The 19,242-nt window shown below is 49.8% G+C and overlaps 1 protein-coding gene across 1 annotated transcript in view; it reads left to right on the top strand.

Moving 5' to 3' along the window:
• COL22A1 (collagen type XXII alpha 1 chain) overlaps window positions 1-19,242 on the top strand; it is a 320,593-nt gene that overhangs the window by 202,556 nt on the left and 98,795 nt on the right. The window contains exons 31-37 of the mRNA XM_003933680.4: window positions 3,452-3,493; window positions 6,647-6,679; window positions 12,575-12,628; window positions 12,901-12,954; window positions 13,754-13,807; window positions 15,704-15,757; window positions 17,717-17,770. Coding sequence (XP_003933729.3) covers window positions 3,452-3,493; window positions 6,647-6,679; window positions 12,575-12,628; window positions 12,901-12,954; window positions 13,754-13,807; window positions 15,704-15,757; window positions 17,717-17,770 — 345 coding nt within the window. The remainder of the gene's footprint in view (window positions 1-3,451; window positions 3,494-6,646; window positions 6,680-12,574; window positions 12,629-12,900; window positions 12,955-13,753; window positions 13,808-15,703; window positions 15,758-17,716; window positions 17,771-19,242) is intronic.

Here is a 19,242-nt window from a genome sequence, read left to right as displayed (position 1 = left end):
TGATAGAACCCTTGCCCTCTGCTGATAGACCCTTTACCCTCATCTAATAGAGCACATATCCTCCGCTGATAGAACCCTTGCCCTCAGCTGATAGAATGTGTACCCTCAGCTGGCAGAACCCTTACCCTCTGCTGGTAGAACACCTGCCCCCAGCTGTGCCATCACGAAGATGACAGTGAATAAGGCATGGCCGAGCATTGAGGGATCTCAGGCCCTAAAGGGGGGACAGGCATGGAAAGAGTTGGGATTCACACTGTGAGCAAGGCACTGCACCAGGCATTTGGTTTTCATGCTGTTTTGTGCTCAACCTCTGACCAAAGGCACCTCTAATTCCACAGCAACTTTATAAACACCCACCCCAAACCCCTCTTAGGAGTTTATGTGTGCTTGCCTGTGGCTTAGGAGAAAGAGCACCGTTCCTGGAGCCATAATGCTGGCCTGGGGTATGGCCCTGGTTCTACCTGCTTTGTGGCCTCTTCTCTGACCTTCCCATGCCCCAGCTTGCCAGCCTGGCAGTGACCTTCAGGGTTGCTAAAGAGCGTAAGGATGTCCTGCTGGCGGATGACTTGTGGCGGGCTCACTGAGGGCAGGGCTGTCCTGAGCACCATCTGTGTAGGGACTTAGGGAATCTGAGGCCAACCGTGTGAGAAGTTGAAGCTGTCAACAACATCCCTACTTGATAGATGACGAAACTGAGGCACAGAAGAGCTAACTTGCTTGCCTAGGGCTGTAGAAATAGGGTGTTTACAGTCAAGATCTAAACCGGCCAGTGAATCTAGAGAGTCCCGGCTCTTAGTACACAATGCCACACACTAGGGCTGCCCAGGCTGCCTCAGGAGGAATGTCACCCACACACCCGGACGGGCCTCGCGTCCTTCTTCCCCCTACGTGATGCTTTTCAGGGTGCCCCATTCTCCCAAGTTTACTTTCTCCCCGTCAATTTCCAGCTCTCTTCCTGTGCTGGTGCTTTCTGGGCTCCAGGCAGTGCCTCTCATCCCCCTTCTCTGGGGCTGGAGGCTGAGGACTTTGCTCCAGGCAGATTTGCGGTCTATAAATAGAGAGCCTGGAGTAGAAAAGGCTCTGCTCGATAAGCCATTCAGGCCTGCTGCTGCTGCGGACTTTTCAGAAATGCAATATCTATTTGAGAAACTCATTTCCAGAATGCAAAGGCTTAGCGAGACCATAAAGCCCCTTTGATTACTTGGACAGAATTGCCAGGGCCATGACAATCACATCCAAGCTCCCAAGGAATCCGGTCTGCCTTTCTTTTCCTCCAGAGAAATATGTCATAATTGACAATTTTGGTCAGAAGAATCCAAAAGAAGACATTAAAGCAACACTGCCCTCTTCTGACTGTGCCTTGCTTGTCTCTGCCTCTACTTCTGCCATTATGTTCCCCGCCATTCCCTATTACGGGCACCTAGAACTGCAGCATTGGGGAAGGGTGTGTGTGATGCTCCTGTCCCAGCAAGGGCCGCTGACAGTCAAACCCCTCATGGAGGAGCTGGGATTTGAAACCAGGCCTGGTACATGAACTCTAATACCCATTGATCCTTTTAGTTAAGCCTCTTTCCCAAAGGCAGAGAGCCCCTGGGGGTCTACCTGCCCCAGCTTGCTGTTCCTTCTCTTACCCATAGCCCTCAGGGTGAGGAGGCTGTTCCCAAAAGGCAGTCTTCATGGCCTGGGGCTGAAAGACACATCTCTCCTCTAGCCCTCTTTTCATTGATACCCATTCACGTATGCAACTGGTAAAACACATACCTTTGATCATTTGGACATTTTAATGGAGAGCAAATTGGTTTAAATGAGATTGGTTCTGGAGCTTGAGTTCAACAATGTCAGGAAAGAGAATTGGGTAAAATCAAATAATACACAGTAACACCAAGAAAGTGCTTTTCTTTCTGAAGCTGCGGAGACTTCAGACAGAGCAGTGCCACACCGTTGTAAAGGGCATGCATTCTGAGCTTAAAACCGGGCTTACCCATTTGCAGAATGTATGACTTAGGGCAGGTTCTGTTGATGTTTTTATGCCTCAGTTTCTTCATCTGTGAAATGGAGATATAGACATACATTATGGGCATTTTTACAAAGAGGTAATGAGTTCACCTATGTAAACTACTTAAACCAGTAGTTGGAATTAAATGCTAAATAATAATATAAATAATGGTAAAAAAAATATAACATTTTATAATTATATTATTGTTGATTGTTGTTGACTAAAGGTGAACTTGTCCCACTTTTTTTGGTGGGACAGAGTTTTGCCCTTGTTACCCAGGCTGGAGTGCAATGATGTGATCTCTGCTCGCTGTAACCTCTGCCTCCTCGGTTCAAGTGATTCTCCTGCCTCAGCCTCCCGGGTAGCTGGGATTACAGGCATGCACCATCATGCCCTGCTAACTTTTTGTATTTTTTTTTAGTAGAGATGGCTCCATGTTGGTCAGGCTGATCTCAAACTCCTAACCTCAGGTGATCCACCTGCCTTGGCCTCCCAAAGTGCTGGGATTATAGGCATGAGCCACCACACCCGGCTAACTTGTCCCTCTTTAAGCCAACTTTATCCACGCATTTATTTATTTCATAACCATTTTTGAAAGTCCTTCAGTAAAGCTAGTCCTGGGCTTGTTCGAGAAACAGATCTAGGCATCGACACCTGGAACTATGTGGCATATGTGAAATGACAGGCTTTGGAAGCTGTATTCACTCACTGTGGCTGCTCTTGCATGGAGCAGCTCAGTGATGTCCTTTCCTCAGGTCAAATGTGATAACACCATACTCCTTACAGGCTCACTCAATCCCTGTGCAATGCTGTGTGCTGTATGTATTATCATCCCCCTCATTCTGCAAAGAGAAAACATGCCAAAATAGGTAAAATAATTTATAAAAATAGTATAATTAGGTTTCAAGCTCAGGCAATTCAACTCCAAGCCTGTGTTGCTTACAGGAGTGTAGCACGATTCCCCCAGGTTCCTAAGAAGAGCCCACTCCTTCTGGGGGGTGGGGCAGGGCCCACTGGCATCCCTGAGAGAGGCTGGCCTTCAAATGTATCGTTGTGCTCAGAGCACATGTGTGGGAATGTTTGCTGTAACAAATCAACTCTAGCTATGATTGTAATCAAAGGAAAATCACTTCAATGTCATCAACAGGCAGATGGATAAGAAATAACTTTATTACCATTTACACAACAGAATAGTATATAGTGATATTAATGATCCACAACTACACATCAATATGTATACTTCTCAAAACAACATTTTCATATGTCTGAAATAGTTTATAACTTGGAATATACATATGTAAGTATGTATGTGTGCATGTATCTATATATCTATCAAGGTAGGTGCAAGGTGGGTGATTCTGTTGTCTGGGGAAAATGGTGTTTGCTGATCTGTTGCAGCATAAACAGAGTTGAGAGGAGGATTCATGGTCATGGATTTTCCATTTCTCCATCTAGGGTGAAGCAGGTCCTGCAGGCCCTCCTGGGTTACCTGGAACCGTAAGTTACTCTGCTTCTGATTTTCTCCTCTGAATTCCTATGATGTTGGGATTCACACTCCCCCACACCCACCACTGCTACTTAGTTTTAAGTATCTCCCCTGTTGAAGTTTGCCAATAGCTAGGCCTATTCCTAGGTCCTACAAACCAAAAATATATGGACTTTTCTAAGAACCATTCTTGCTTATTGATTTATTCAGCAAATGCACAATTATTTATCAGAATATGTGCTAAATGCTGAGAATACATATCTGCCTATTACATATGGGGAAACTGAGGCCCAGGGACAAGAAGCGGTTTCCCCAGGGTAAGACTACATGAACCATGAACTGGGCTTCATTCATCTACCCGGTATACATGTTAGGGTGGGCATTGTGAGTTGGTGTTGAGTATCACTAAGAGCATGGGCTTTGAGATCACCAAGACCTGGTTCCCATCTCTGTCATTTCACCAGCACTGTAGTTGTAATTATGGTCTAACAAACTGAGTTTTCTCCTGTATTAAAACATATTATACCCAGCTATCTTGTACATATGGAGTGAATGTTAACTGAAATAATACAGTCTGTAGCAGAGTTTCTGGTGCATTATAAATATTAAAAAATTTTAAACCTGCTATAATTATTTATTTTATTCCCAGGAACTCTATAATGGGGGTACATTTTTCTTTTTTTTCTTTTTCTTTTTTTTTCATTTTAATGTTTCTTCCTGGTCTTGAGATCCTCTGTTTTGATCAGCTGATTTCAGGGAAGGTTGCACATGGCTTCTTGGTCTGGTCTTGACCCTGCACATGTATCAGGAGTTGGCCAGTCACTAGCCCCAGCAGGGAATGCCAGGAGAGGAGAGAGTCCATGCACTCATAAATCCCATTTGCAGTATGGTGAAGAGTCTTATTCTGTGCTTTTCATCAAAGTGAAATCATTCCAAAGCTCTATCTCCTCCCCATCAATACTCATCAAAATGAGACTCAGACATTCCATAAGGGTATCGGAAGAATCTTGAATCATGACTTTAGAGTCAGAATTAGTTGTATCGAATTGTTGTTTAAGATTGAGAACCTATAGAATTGGCAGGGGTGCAGGGCACCCAGCACTCTCATACATTGCTGGTGGAAGAACAGATTGGACACACCTATTTGAGAAGTTTCTTGGCAGTACCAATATATCACAGAGTGCCTGCCCTTAACTTAGATATTCCATGTCTAGACATGTATCCTGCAGAAATATTTGTATGTGTGCATTTTTAAAAGCATATATAAGGATGAACATTGTAGTGTCACTTATGACAATAAAAAATTAGAAGCAGGCCAGGCACAATGGCTCATGCCTGTAACCTCAGCATTTTGGAATGCCAAGACGGGTGGATCACCTAAGGTCAGGAGTTCAAGACTAGCCTGGCCAACATGGTAAAATCCCGTCTCTACTAAAAATAGAAAAAAATGACCTGGGTGTGGTAGTGGGAGCCTGTAATCCCAGCTACTCCGGAGCTGAGACAGGAGAATCACTTGAACCTGGGAGGTGGAGATTGCAGTGAGCCAAGGTCATGCCATTGCACTCCAGCCTGGGCAACAAGAGTGAAACTCTATTTATATGTATAAAAAAAGAAAGAATAGAAACATGCCACATGATCGTAAGCAAAGAATTAAGTAAATCGCAAAATATCTATATCATGGAATTATACAAATTAATATGCATACAATATATGAAAAGATAGCAATACTGAAACTAAGTGGAACAAGGCAAATTAAGTGGAAAAAATCAATTAGTCACTGCGTATTGAAAGATTAAGAGCACAGTCTCCTCAGGCCACCTATGTGGACACCAGTTCCTGTCCTGACATTCACCAGCATCTTGAACTTCATTCTATGGTTTACTTCTCTGTCCTCCAATTCTCTTATCCATGAAGTAGGACAGAAGCCAATAGCCTGCCTCTTAGAGTTGTTGTGAGACTGCATGAGTGAGGGCCTGAAAATGGCTGTAAATAACCAAGTATAGTCGTTGTTACTATTTGTATAACTTGCACAAAGTTACATATTTCTAAGCATTCATAATTGTGTGGAAATATATAGGAAACAGTTACAAATATGGTAAACTGAAAAAGTGCCTTCATCTGGAAAAGGGACAGGGATTGGAGATGTGGAGGGCAAGGTACAGGAAGCTCCTTTTTTCCTTCTTCTTTGAATGTATTGTGATTTAGGACTATTGTGATTTAGGACTATTATCTATGATTTTTTTTTTTGTCCATTTACTGCTTCTTTCGGGCCCCTGCTGGGACCCAGGCATCTGCTTGGCTCAGGTCTGTTGGAGCTTGTAGCCTAGTGAAGAAGATAAACTAATCCTAGGGTAGCAAAGATATGCTGACATTGCGAATCATAGTAAATGTGATCCAGGAAAAGAACAAGATGAATCAAGAAGAATAACATGGGGACCCAATTTATATTTGCATGGTGGAGAGGAAAGAGGAATCCATGAAGACATGACATTTAAAAGACACCCGAAGGTTTCCATATGACCTTAGTTGTAGAAAGGGAAAGGACAGTATGTTCCAGGCGAGGGGAACGCTATTTGCAAAAGCTTTGAAGCTGGAGAAAGTATGACATCCAGGAAGCATTAAACACAGCGTGGGTGGGGGTGGCGAGGCTGAAGGAGCCTGCAGGGGCCAGTCTGCCTCTCTTTGCAGCCTGGGCTCTCTGTCAAGAGGGATTTCCCCTCCCTGCCTTCTCTCCCCAACTTTCTCTTATGCACCTGCAACCCTGCCTAATGCACAGCAGATGGCAGTAGTGAGAAGGAGACGTTGAGACTTTAATCCAGTTTCCTGGGCAGGGCTCTCACGGACACCTGCGGGCGAGAATGTTTCTTTCCCATTATACTGGTGGGGACATAGAAGCTGAGGAGACATGTCCCAGGTCCCACAGGTTTGGAGCTCAGGTCTTGTGACTCCAGGGCTCCCAAATCTAACCACTATGCATTTCTGCCTTAATGCATGCCCAGGTATTTTAAAGAAAGATGTGATTCTAATTGTCAAAATTATTAATAGTTCCAGGAAGTTTTGGGGCCGTAGTTTTTCACTTGTAAATTTCTCCAAGACAGGATTTAAAAGTGAAACACTGGGTTCCTTGATGCCCATCTTTCTAATCTCTGTGGTTTTCTTTTCAGCCATCCCTGTTCACACCACACCCTCGGATGCCTGTAAGTAGCAGCAGTACCTCGGGGTGTCCCATGCACCTTAGCCTGGTGGGTGATGTCCAGTATGCCCTGGGAGCCTGGGCCGGGTGGGATGAGGACTCAGCCCCATCACGCCTGTCACTGTCAGGCATCTGGGCTGCCGGGCTTGTCCTGAAAACCGGTGGAGAAAGGGTCCTGGAGGGAGCTGGCCCCAGGGTCAGGCAGGATGCTCCAGGGGCCTAGAAGTCCCTCTGATAGCCAAGAGCAAAGGCCAGGCCTTTCTGGGAAAAGTTAATTCTTCAGTAACACAGAGAGTAGCTCCTGGTTTTGAGGAGAACAGAATTATTTGAGATACCAGAACATGAGAGTCAGAGAGAAGCAAAGACATTCCCTGTGGATGCTGTCAGTGAAGGAGAAGAGATAGGAGTGTTGAGAGGGGACCCCATTCTCAGAGAAGCTGTTCAGGCGACTGGAGCCTGTGATGTAGCCAGGGCTGGGCGGGATGGACAGAGAGCATGCTGGCTACTTCCACAGACAAAGACACGTGCTGGAAAATACAGCTTATCATCACTGTGACCTCTAGAAACCTTTTTCCTCTCTTTTCATGAATGACTCTTCAGCAAAGAGGTGTTTTCAGGATCTCTTTATGCTGTTGGCAACACCATAGCCAGAAAATGTGGCTTTGTTTCTTTTGCTGCCTTCGATGTAGTTCTTCCGCTATTAGGGCTTGACCTGCTGGGCAGCTGAGAGGCCGGGGTAGATCGCCATTTCAGCTGTGGCTATCTTCAGTTATTCAATATTGAGTAGATTCAATCTTAAAAGTTTAAAAGGATTCTGTGTATGATGCACAAGAATGAAGCAGGGAGAGAGACTGAGTCAGGTGCTAAAATCGCCGCAGGAGAGAGAAGAAAGAAGGGTTTTGTGCTTGGGAGGCATACCAGGGACATCGCAGGGGAGAGTGGACATGGGGAGAAGTAGCTGATGGGCTTCTGTGGGAAAGAGCAGGTGCACAGGGCTCTGGCTGTGAGCAATTTCTGAAGGGAGAGAAGGCCCTGAGTTAAAGGAGCCCTCTTGTCACTGAGATGTCAACCGTTAGAGGGCACTGGCTCACAGCACTTCTGTCATTGAAAATGTTCCATTTGTTTCCTCACTGAGAACTACTTCTTTAAATTATAAAATTGGGACAATGAAAATACGCTTTCAGGATTAAATGCAAATAATGAGATAGTTGTACTTTATGTAGAACACTTAGAACTCTGCTCTGCTCTGCCAGAGGCAGACACTCACTGCATGAGGAACACAGCGCCTCCCTCACCTGCAGAGACACTGCTCACTGCATGAGGAACCCAGCACCTCCCTCACCTGCAGGGACAGTGCTCACTGCATGAGGAACCCAGCACCTCCCTCACCTGCAGGGACAGTGCTCACTGCGTAAGGAACCCAGCACCTCCCTCACCTGCAGGGACAGTGCTCACTGCATGAGGAACCCAGCACCTCCCTCACCTGCAGGGACAGTGCTCACTGCATGAGGACCACAGCGCCTCCCTCACCTGCAGGGACAGTGCTCACTGCATGAGGAACCCAGCACCTCTCTCACCTGCAGGGACAGTGCTCACTGCATGAGGAACCCAGCGCCTCCGTCACTTGCAGGGACAGTGCTCACTGCATGAGGACCACAGCGCCTCCCTCACCTGCAGGGACAGTGCTCACTGCATGAGGAACACAGCGCCTCCCTCACCTGCAGGGACAGTGCTCACTGCATGAGGAACACAGCGCCTCCCTCACCTGCAGGGACACTGCTCACTGCATGAGGAATGCAGCGCCTCCCTCACCTGCGGGGCAGGTGTTTATTGCATGAGGAACCGCCTTACCTGCCTCCCACCCTTGCTTCTCACCTGCCCCCACACAGAGGGACTTGGAAGGGAAGAGAACCAGATCACCCCATGCAGCAGCTCAGCTCCTGGCGTTTTTCTGGCACTACTGCCACCAATGCTCCTACCAGCCTTGAGGGAGTGGAAGTTGTGTCCATCTTACACGTGACAGTCCTGCAGCTCAGAGATGCCAGGAAACTTGCCAGGGCCCTGCCCGTGAGACAGGAATTAGGGGCTAGTGAGTCAGCCACAGCGCCCTGGATGGAGTGACTGTGCCGCCATTGCTTTAGCTCCGGCTGGCCGTCCTGTGGAGGGGCCTCCCATCACACTGTCTGTCCCTTCCACTGGTCACCTCTCTTTCCTGGACCACCTCTATGTATGGCCTTCCCCCTGTTCCTGACATCTGTGGGCCTCCCTCCCTCTGGTCTACCCTGAGCCCTTCAGGCTTGAGACAAGCCTACATGTCCATCTTCTCCTTAAAGGAATTGTTCTGTAAAAAGACAATTTCCAGAGCATTCCACTGGGAAGGCACATGATAGGGCGGTGGGGGCCTGAGCCGCCCTCTGCTTTGAATCCCAGCACCAGCGTCCTTCCTGCAGGCTCTGCATCGCAGCGGGAGCCTGGAAGCCAGGAAGCCACTCTCAGCTGCAAACAAGGAAATTGTGTCTTTGGAAAAAAAAAAAAGTTTCATTGTGGGCAATTGCCCGAGTCTCCCTGGGACTGACTTCGTCGCCATGACAACCCATGTTTGTATTGATGGATTTGGAAAGCCTTGTTCTGTTTGACTTCTCCCTGCTCTCCTCAGGCACAGGCCTTTGACTCCCGGCAGTGTGAGAAATGGTTGGGGAGAGAAGGATCTAGAGGGGGGTTAAAGTCTGCCACCTGGTGAAGGAAGAGGATGGAAAGGAGAAGAGGAATTGGAGGGAGCGGCCCGACTCCTTTTGTCGCCTTCTCTGGGACCAAGGAGGCTCCTGGGGATGGCTGCTGGCTGTGCCTGGTGAGGTGGCAGTGTGCTGGTGGTTTGCAGAGGACAGATGAGGCTGTTCGATGGTGCGTGCGTCTCAGGGGTCTGCGGATGTCAGAAACTTTGCTGGAGGAAGGAGGGACGGGCAGCCTCGTGCTTGGGAAGTTACAGTGGAGAACTCAAGCAGGGTTTTCGAACTGGAGGCTCATCAGTTGTTCCGAAGCAGCTATCTTAGGAAGGCTCTGTCCAACCAACCTGATTCTACCGTTCACCCTGCTAAGGAGGCTTCAGGGCTGCCCGGGCAATGACCAGAGCCTACAGAAATGCTCATGAGTCCCAGAGATGGTGTTGAATTTGGCAGAGGTCACCAGGGGGCGGTAGGGAGGAGACAGGAGCCAGCCAAGCTTACGCTTCCAACAGCCGCTGGCACAACCCTTCCAGGGAGCCCCTGTAGGGAAGGTGCTGTCTCCTGACTCCCACGCTCTGGGGCAGGAATGTCTTGAGCATCTTGATTCCTTCTCCGGCCTGGCCCGACCCCGTCCCCCCCCCCATAGGTCCTCACTTTGTCTTCTGTTCAGCAACACTGGAAGAAGACTACGCAGGTGTCTTGCCTGTGTGCCACCTGAAACAATCCCATCAGGCCTTTTTTCTTTATGAATTGTGTGGCCAATGACTGGAGGACCAGAAGAAGGCTTGCAGATCCCCACCACGGGCAGTTTTCTAGGAGGAAAACATGCTAGAAATACTAGTATGATTGTCCGCAGTGAATGGGGCTAGACATGTCTCCTGAGCTCAGAGGCAATGGAGATTCTCAGCGGAGGAGTGAGCCGGTGTCTGTCGAAACCTCCTCTGTGTTGGGCACTGCGAAACACTTTGCAAAAGCAACCTCACTTAATCCAGCTCACAGCTCTAGGAGGTAGGCCATGTCGATTCCACCCAGTAGGTGATTTATTTCCTTCCTTCCTGAGAGTGAGGAAGCCAGCTGCAGGCCAGCAGTCACCAATCTGGTATCAGAGAGAGGCTTGGGAAGGGAGGGCAGGTAGGAACCGTGGTTGCAAGGCTTCTAACACGTGCATTTGCATTTGCATAGGCACAGAGAGCGAAGGTGGCCTGAAACCTATAGACGGTGTCTGTCTATGCTGATTTCTCCACCAAGTAAAGATTAGAACTCCTGCAGCTCAGGTTCTCTGATGTAGACCTGAGACTCTTTCTTCCAGACGCATCCAGGGTCCTCCCCATCTCCTGCTCTCTAAAGCTATGTCTTGAAAACCCCTCGTCCATGCAGGACTCCCTTCTACACTCAAGGCACATGCTCATCCCGGCTCTCCTTGGGCTTCTGAGTGGCAGGGGAGCCCGATGTCTCCCTAAGTAGGCCATGGGGATTTGGGACAGTGCCAGGTCCTGCTCCTTGAGACAGGTTGCATACTGCCTTTCCGGATTCACTGCCCTGGTTGTTATCTGCCCTTCTGGAGAGCCCTGCAGACCTGTGCAGTTTCTCCTAGACGGCTCGCCTCTGCTCTGCTGCACCTTCTCTGCACCACTGACCTCCACCCTATGTGAAAAGGAGACCACCTGTTTATTTTGCCAATGTGGAAACTGCAAAGGTCATATGGAGTCAGTATGGGTAACTGCTTTCCCCAAGTTGGATGGCCAGTAAGTTAGAGGCCAATAAGGTAAAGGGCTCCCAAGACAGGCTGCACGGCTCTGAAGCTGGGGCTGTGTCCACACAGCCACTGTCCCCATTCCTAGCCTGCACAGTGGCCCTTTAGCTGTGGAAAGAACCCCCTTGAGCCCTTGGAGGGCGGCCCTCACCGTAGCCCACATCTGCTCATCTTCTTGTTCCCTGTGAGCTGCAGGCTGAGAATCACATGTCCCTTTAACCCTCCTGGGAGATGCGCTGAGCACCCAGGATGTGGCTCCCTGGAAGTGAGCCTGCCCCATCTTGCATCATTCCATCCTGGGCCCGCGCAGGGCACTGCCTGTCCAGCCTGTGTCTCATCTTTTCTTCAGCAAAAGTTAGACACCATTCTGGCCATCCAGAGTCCAGGGTTCAACCTCCAGTCTGTCCCCAAAGGGCTGGGTCCCCTTAAAGAAGCACCGCCTCCGCTCCCCCACCCCGCCCCCAGCTTCTCCATCTGGACAGGGGCTGGAGCTGGGCACGATGGTGAGGACCTGTAGTCCCAGGAGGCAGGTGCACAGGAGGCTGAGCAGGGAGGATGGCTTTTGAGCCCAGAATTTCAGGAAAGGTCTGGGCAATATAGTGAGACCCCATCTCTGCTAGAAAGAAAGAGAGAAGGCCGGGCACTGTGGCTCATTCCTATAATCCCAGCACTTTGGAAGGCCAAGGAGGGTGGATCACCTGAGGTCAAGAGTTCGAGACCAGCCTAACCAACATGGAGAAACCCGGTCTCTACTAAAAAAAATTAAAAAATTTAGCTGGGCATGGTGGCTTATGCCTGTAATCCCAGCTACTCGGGAGGCTGATGCAGGAGAATTGCTTGAATCAGGAGGTAGAGGTTGTGGTAGGCCTTGGCACTCCAGCCAGGGCAACAAAAGCAAAACTCTGTCTCAAGAAAAAAAAAAAAAAAAAAAAAAAAAAAACAAAGAAAAGAGAGAGAGGCAAGGAGGGAGAAAAAGAAGGAAGGAAAAATAGCGTTTGGGTCAGGGGCCCTTGAAGACCTTCCTCCTCTCGAAACTCTACCATTATTCACTGATGATCTACCACATGCCAGGCTCTGAGCTGAAGGGGACAGGAATCAAACCACACGACCAGGTATAAAACTGCAGCTGTAACAGGGGCTCAGGAGCAGAAAGGCATGGCACACTGAGCTGCTGTGATGGGAGGGTCGGTCCCATTTTGGGGTTCAGCTTCCCTGGAAAAGTGATCTGACCTGAAAGATGAGTCAGAACCAGTCCTGGGGAGTGGGAAGGAAGATACCCCAGGCGGAGGGTTTGGGGGTGCAGACCTCTCAGGTGATACACGGGACTGGAGGTAGCCTGTGTGGCCTGAACTGGGGGCATGAACCCTGTGACGAGGCGAAGGTCGCCCTGAGGCCCACTCCACCCTATGCTTCTCACCAACAGGGAGAACAGGGGCCCAAAGGAGAGAAGGGCGATCCGGGCAAGCCTGGGGAACCGGTGAGTGCCTTGCGCCCCCATCCCCTGCAGAGCTGGTTACCTGGACACCCTGAGTCCAAAGACTGACCAGTGCTAGGTCTGCACCAAGCAGTCCACACACAGGAGCCCCCGAATTGAAGGCAGCCCTCTCTCCTCCTGGGGACCCTAGCTGCGGCCCCTCCTTGGATCTCAGATTATACCTATTGCAGCAGCCCCACACCCCTCCACCACCCTGCCCCATCTTCTCAGAACCAGGGGGGTGAGCTGGTGCATTGCAACTCGTGTGCTTGCAGGGACTGCAGGGCCGTCCTGGAGAATTGGGGCCTCGGGGACCTGCTGGACCACCGGTAAGAAAACCGTCCCTTCCCCTGCTGGCTCAGAGACCTGGAGATCCCAGCCACACCCTGTCCCTCCAGGCCACCCTTCCCAGTTCTCTCTCCTGGCATTTTGGGAGTAGATGCTGGGGAGTGCCACCTCAAGGTGCTGCAGAGGCTGAGTGGCCATCACTGCATGACCCAGACACAGCCACGGGGCTGGGCCCCACCTATGTACCCCTGGATGTCCTACTCTGTCACTAAAGGGCTGTCTTAGGTGAGCTCTGGGTTTCTGCCATGCTCAGCGGGATCTGGAGAGCAAGGGCCTCGGCACACAGGCGGTTTCTCAGTTCCCAGAGGATTCGCAGAACAGGAAATGCATCCCGGCTGTGGAGTGGCAATGCTGGCTTATGTGTGCCCGGTGCATGTTAGTGCTCTGAGTTTGTCATTTTGCTGGATGTTAGCCTCTGCACTGGATCTTGGTTCTCAGGGAGACTCTGTGCTATGGTGGGAGATCCTGCTGGGGTGACTGGGGACCCTGTGCAGCTGTGTGAGCCCCTGGCTGACTGCTCTGAACTACATTTCTATAGAGGGTCAGTGCTGACCGCTATACCCTGGGTCAGTGGTGAAGATAGAATGGAATTGTGATATGCCCGACTCCAGCAGAGGGCCAGGATTTAGTGGTTTTCTGCACCTTTCAGACGATGCTCCCGGTCCCTTCAGTTTGGAATAATGCTTCTGATGGCAAGGTGTCCCCGAAACTGTCCTGCTGTGAGGGAAACAGCATCACTGAGGGTCCCTTACCCCTGCCCGTCTCTTATTTCCTGTGCAGGGTGCCAAGGGACAGGAAGGTGCGCATGGGGCTCCTGGAGCAGCTGGAAATCCTGTGAGTCCCTATGCTTGGCCTGCCTTGTGGGAACTCCCAGGAGGGAGGCCCCACTCAGTGTTGGCTCTGTGGCTCACAACTCTGGGCCAGCTAGGGGGATGTGGCGCCGAAGGTCCACCCACACTGGAGTGGTTGGCTGGAGTCAGTACGGAGAGAAGTTGTGCCTTCCACCACCTTTGTAGCATTCCCTGGCTTTGCCCACATGCCCAGCTAATGAAAAATCTCTTTTTATGCATACGTAGATGACACTCACAGACCTCCACTCACAGGTGAGACTGTTAGAGACTCCAAGAAGTGTGTTTACATACACAACCATGTACACACACTCTACAAACCCGGGAATACACATTCTATAATATGTTTATGTATATATACACACACACACACACGCAACCACAAACACAGAGATGCAGTCAGGGAAACACACAGACACCTCTAGACACACACCTGTGCTGCTGATGGCTCACCCATCCTTGGGGCCGGATCCAGGCCGTATTTGATCCCCATGGGGCTGGCACTTTTTCCTGGAGCTGATTTGAGTTCTGTCTCATGGTACAGAGCCAGGGATCTCTGGCTTGACTGTGGAGCTGGTGGGGGGCAGGATGGGCTGACTCATCCCCGGGTCTCTAGCCAGTGGTGGTGACAAGAAGAGGAGCAGCAGCAGTGCTCGTCCAGTCTGCTCCTAGCACCACGCTGGGTGGCCCTGTCCCAGCTGGAGGGTGCTGGTATGACCAGGACACCATGCATATAGCTGGGTGGGAACTCACAGTGGGGACAGATGGAAGCTCCTCCCTGCTCTTGGATAGATCTCTGGGCCCGGCCCAGCTGCAAGGGAATGGAAGCAGAGTGTAGGCAAGGAGGAGGCTGAGAGTGGAGTGTTCTTCATGAGTCCTGACCCTGGAGATGTGCAAAACCCAGGGACAGAGGGGAACAAGGCATGGAAGAAACAGGAGCTGCCTCCAGTGCTGTGAGAGGTCCCCACGTCCCCATGCCCACAGTGCTGACCCACCTGGATGTCCTCACCCACGTCTCCTTTCATGGATCTTTGCCCAGCCATCAGGTTCTATTTCAAATCCACTTCTTTCCTGATTTTCCAGTCAAAGCCAACACACAAACATGAATGCACACACATGCCTGCACACACAGGCATGCAGACATGCACACGCCTGCATGCACAGACATGCACACATGCACGCACACACATGCACACACTCACATGCATGCGCAAACATGCACACACGCACATGCATTCACACACAAATATGCACACACACACATGCCTACACACACAGACATGCACACACACACATGCCTGCACACACAGACATGCACACATGCACATGCATTCACGCACAAACATGCACACACACATGCCTGCACACACAAACATGCACACACAAACATGCCTGCACACGCAAACATGCACACATACACATACCTGCACAAACATGCACACACGCACATGCCTGCACACACAAACATGCACACACTCACATACACAACTGGGATCTGAACCATCCCATTTGCAGTGTTTCCTTTCCCTCAGGCACTTAGCGTAAGGCCAAACCTCAGCTGAGATCCTCTTCTGTGACTAGGGCCCAGCCCTTCCCTCTGCCCCTACTCCCCAACTCCTTCACATCCCTGTGCCTTAGCCCTAAGGCACTTCCAGAGTCCTCCTTCCTGTCACCTCTATGCCAGAAGCCCCTTCATCTGAGGCTTGGTGCTCAGGGCACTGCGGCACTCAAGGGAGGAGGTTCCTGTCTGCAGGGGCTCTCGGGTCAGCAGCAGTTCCAGTGCATTGCGCTGAATTAAGTATGAGGCACGTTTGCAGAGGCGCTGGGGACAACTACTTGTAATCAATGCATTTGGCCTTTCTAAACTACTGTCTCTGAACAGGGTGCTCCTGGACACCTAGGTCCCCCCGGTCCCAGTGGCCCTCCAGGAAGTGTGGTGAGTAATTGGGAGAGGGCATGGATGCCAGCACTGGCTGTGGATAGGCACTGCCCAGCCACTGAGCTAGTTAATTTCTCCTCCCCAAACCCAGAGGTGTAGGCATCCTTATGCCCACATTGCAGACGGAGATGCTGCTGTCCTGACATAGACCATCCAGAAAGTTCACACACCTAAGGCCTAGGCAGCTCGCCAGCTCTCCAGAGGGTGAATGCAGCTGTTGCATCTGCAGAAAGTCTGTACATTTCACTGTTGTTAGAATCAACACCATAGTTTGCCTCAGAAGAAACAAAATGAGCCTAAAGAAGTCAGAGGAACCCTGACAGCCGTTGGGAGACCTGGGTTCGAATCCTAGCTCTTCTCTTCATTACCTGGACGAGCTTGGCAAGCCATTCCTTGAGGTCCAGGCTTGCTCGTCTGCAAAATGGAGACAAGCGCTTGGCTGGTTCACCTTTAGGGTTGCATCATTTTTGACCTGCTGAGATTCTGCCTTTTCCATGTCGAGGCTCAAGGCGTCTGCTAAAGGACAGCTTTCAAGTCACCATAAACACCAATGTAGACTTGAACGTTGTTCGGCAAAGTGAAGTGAATCTAGTCAAGGGCAACAAAGCGTTTTTCTCCCGCAATAAATTTAGGTCAGTCCTGTTTATGCACCAGACCTTTACAGGTAATAAGCATTATAGCTTCGAGAACTGAGCCTTCATACATGCCAGGCATTGTTCTAAGCATATTACATGTGTTAATTCATTTAATCCACACAGCAACCCTACTAGAGAAATACTGTTTTACATAGAGGCTTCCAGCAGCTCCTCCTGCATTCTTCCAGCTGGGGGATCTTCTCTGGCCTCCAGAGAGCATGTCAGGCCACGTGACAGGTGGCCATAGCAGCACCAGCAGAGTAGCTCAGGTCCCTTGTCCTCAGCTGTCATCACTCTGAGAGTGTGTCATGGGCAGGATCCCAGAGTCCCAGTAGGACAGAGCTCCAGTGGCCAGCAGTGTATTTTGTGCTACCTGTTCTGTTCTCTCCTTCACCTTTTTTTTTTTGTTTTTTTTTGTTTTGTTTTGTTTTGTTTTGTTTTGTTTTTTTGATGGAGTCTCGCTCTGTCGCCCAGGCTGGAGTACAGTGGCATGATCTCAGCTCACTGCAATCCTCGCCTCCAGGGTTCAAGTGATTCTTCTGCCTCAGCCTCCCAAGTGGCTGGGATTATAGGGGAATGACCCCATACCTGGCTCATTTTTATATTTTAGTGGAGAGGAGGTTTCAACATGTTGGCTAGGCTGATCTTAAACTCCTGAACTCAAGAGATCTGCCTACCTCAGCCTCCCAAAGTGCTGGGATTACAGGTGTGCACCACCATACCTAGCTAATTTTTGTATTTTTGGTAGAAACGGGGCTTCACCATGTTGGCCAGGCAGGTCTTGAACTCCTGACCTCAAGTGATCCATCTGCCTCAGCCTCCCAGAGTGCTGGGATCATAAGCATGAGTGTTTTCCTCCTTTTTACTTCTCTGTTTCCCTACTATTGCATCCATGGGGCATTTGCGCTTAAACCATGTCTCAAAGTCAACCTTTGGGGGCCTCCAAAGACTGTTGGAGCAGATGCCCCAATGCTAAGGCTGGGTTCTTAAGGCCACCCTCATTGTCCCTGGGTGTTCACTGTGCCAGGCCATGCCTTCTCAGAGCTCACAGCCCAGAGCAGGAGGCAAAGCTTCCAACAGACCATGCCTGCTGTTAAGAGCTCTGAAGTGCACAGTTCTAAGGCCAGGCCGCCTGGGAGAGCAGGAGTCACAGGCAGGGGGGAGATGGAGCGTTGGGGAATTAAAATGAGGGTGGGAATCGAGTGGGAGCTGTAGTTGTTGGCTTCAGGGGGACCTGATGGGTCCTCCCTGGGGATCACGAGCCACCGAGAGTGACCAGTGATCTTTAAATTCATCATGTCCATAATCTTCCTTTCCACAGGGTGCTCCTGGCCTCAGAGGCCCCCCTGGAAGAGATGGGGAGCGTGGTGAGAAGGTAAGACCAATGTCATCTCTCAGCACATAGGCGAATATCCTCAACGTCTTACAGGCACTGAAGGAGCAGCTCACTCTGCTCAGGCCTGGTTTAGAAACCAGCCATCAGAAGTTTACCAAGTAGGAAGGAGAGAAAGACCCTGCCGTCCCATTTACCCTGTGTCTCATAGCAAATGAGCTACAGAGAAGTCTGCCTGACTCCAAATCCTGTTTTTTCTCAATGCAGTGCACCAACTTATCCATTTTTTTTTTTTTTTTTTTTTTTTTTTTGGAGATGGAATCTTGCTCTGTCACCCAGACTGGAGTACAGTGGCATGATCTTGGCTCACTGCAACCTCCGCCTCCTGAGTTCAGGTGATTCTTCCACCTCAGCCTCTGGAGTAGCTGGGACTTTGGGTGCACACCAACATGCTTGGCTAATTTTTTTTGCATTTTTAGTAGAGATAAGGTTTCACCATGTTGGCCAGGCTAGTCTTGAACTCCTGACCTCAAGTGATCCACCTGCCTTGTCTCCCAAAGTGCTGGGATTACAGGTGTGAGCCACCATGCCTGGCCTTATCCATTCTATACCTATGCTCACATATGTAAACCTTCCCAAGCGATGAGACTTTTTTTTGAGACAGAGCCTCACTGTGCCACTGAGGCTGGAGTGCACTGGTGTGATTTCCACTCACTACAACCTCTGTCTCCCAGGTTCAAGCGATTCTCCTGCCTCAGCCTCCTGAGTAGCTGAGATTACAGGTGTGTGCAACCATGTTCAGCTAATTTTTTGTAGAGACAGGGTTTCACCATGTTGCCCAGGCTGGTCTCAAACTCCTGAACTCAAGTGATCCACCTGCCTTGGCCTCCCAAAGTGCTGGGATTACAGGTGTGAGCCACCGAACCCAGCCTGAGATTTTAATTAGTATGAAGAGAGACACATGTTTCCCCCCCATTTAAAAAAAAAAAAAAAAAAAAAAAAAAACAGAGGCTGAGGAGGAGAATCCACATCCCTTTAAATTCCATTTTGCATTTTTCTGCCCTAGCACCTTATGAAACGCCTCTGAGGTTAATTGGTGGTACTGAGCCAGTGCTCAGGAAATCAGGTGCCCTCATTTGAGTGATTCAAGGCTTTGGACCTGAGTCAAATGCCAGCTCCCTTGCCCTAGTTACATTGATTTAAGCTAGGGTGACAAAAGTGATTCTCAAGAGGGGGTTTTACCCAGGGAGATATTTTTGGTTGTCACCACTAGGGGGAGTAACAGCTCCTGGCATCAGTGGGTAGAGACCAGAGAACCTGTTAAAAACCTCACAATGCGTAACACATTCCCCTAATAAGAATGATCCTCCCTGAAGGTCAATAGTGCCAGGAGCGAGAAACCCTGATCTAAATAAAGGGCACCTCTTTGCACCTGGATTTTCTCATCTGTAAAATGCAGATGCTGCCTCATTGATGACAGGTTGTGAGGATTCACTGAGGAACGGGGGAGGCAT

This window comes from Saimiri boliviensis, chromosome 15 (assembly GCF_048565385.1).
Source record: "Saimiri boliviensis isolate mSaiBol1 chromosome 15, mSaiBol1.pri, whole genome shotgun sequence".
Taxonomy (NCBI): domain Eukaryota; kingdom Metazoa; phylum Chordata; class Mammalia; order Primates; family Cebidae; genus Saimiri; species Saimiri boliviensis.
The sequence above is the reverse complement of the archived record's forward strand: the minus strand, read 5'-3'. Positions and strand labels throughout refer to the sequence as shown.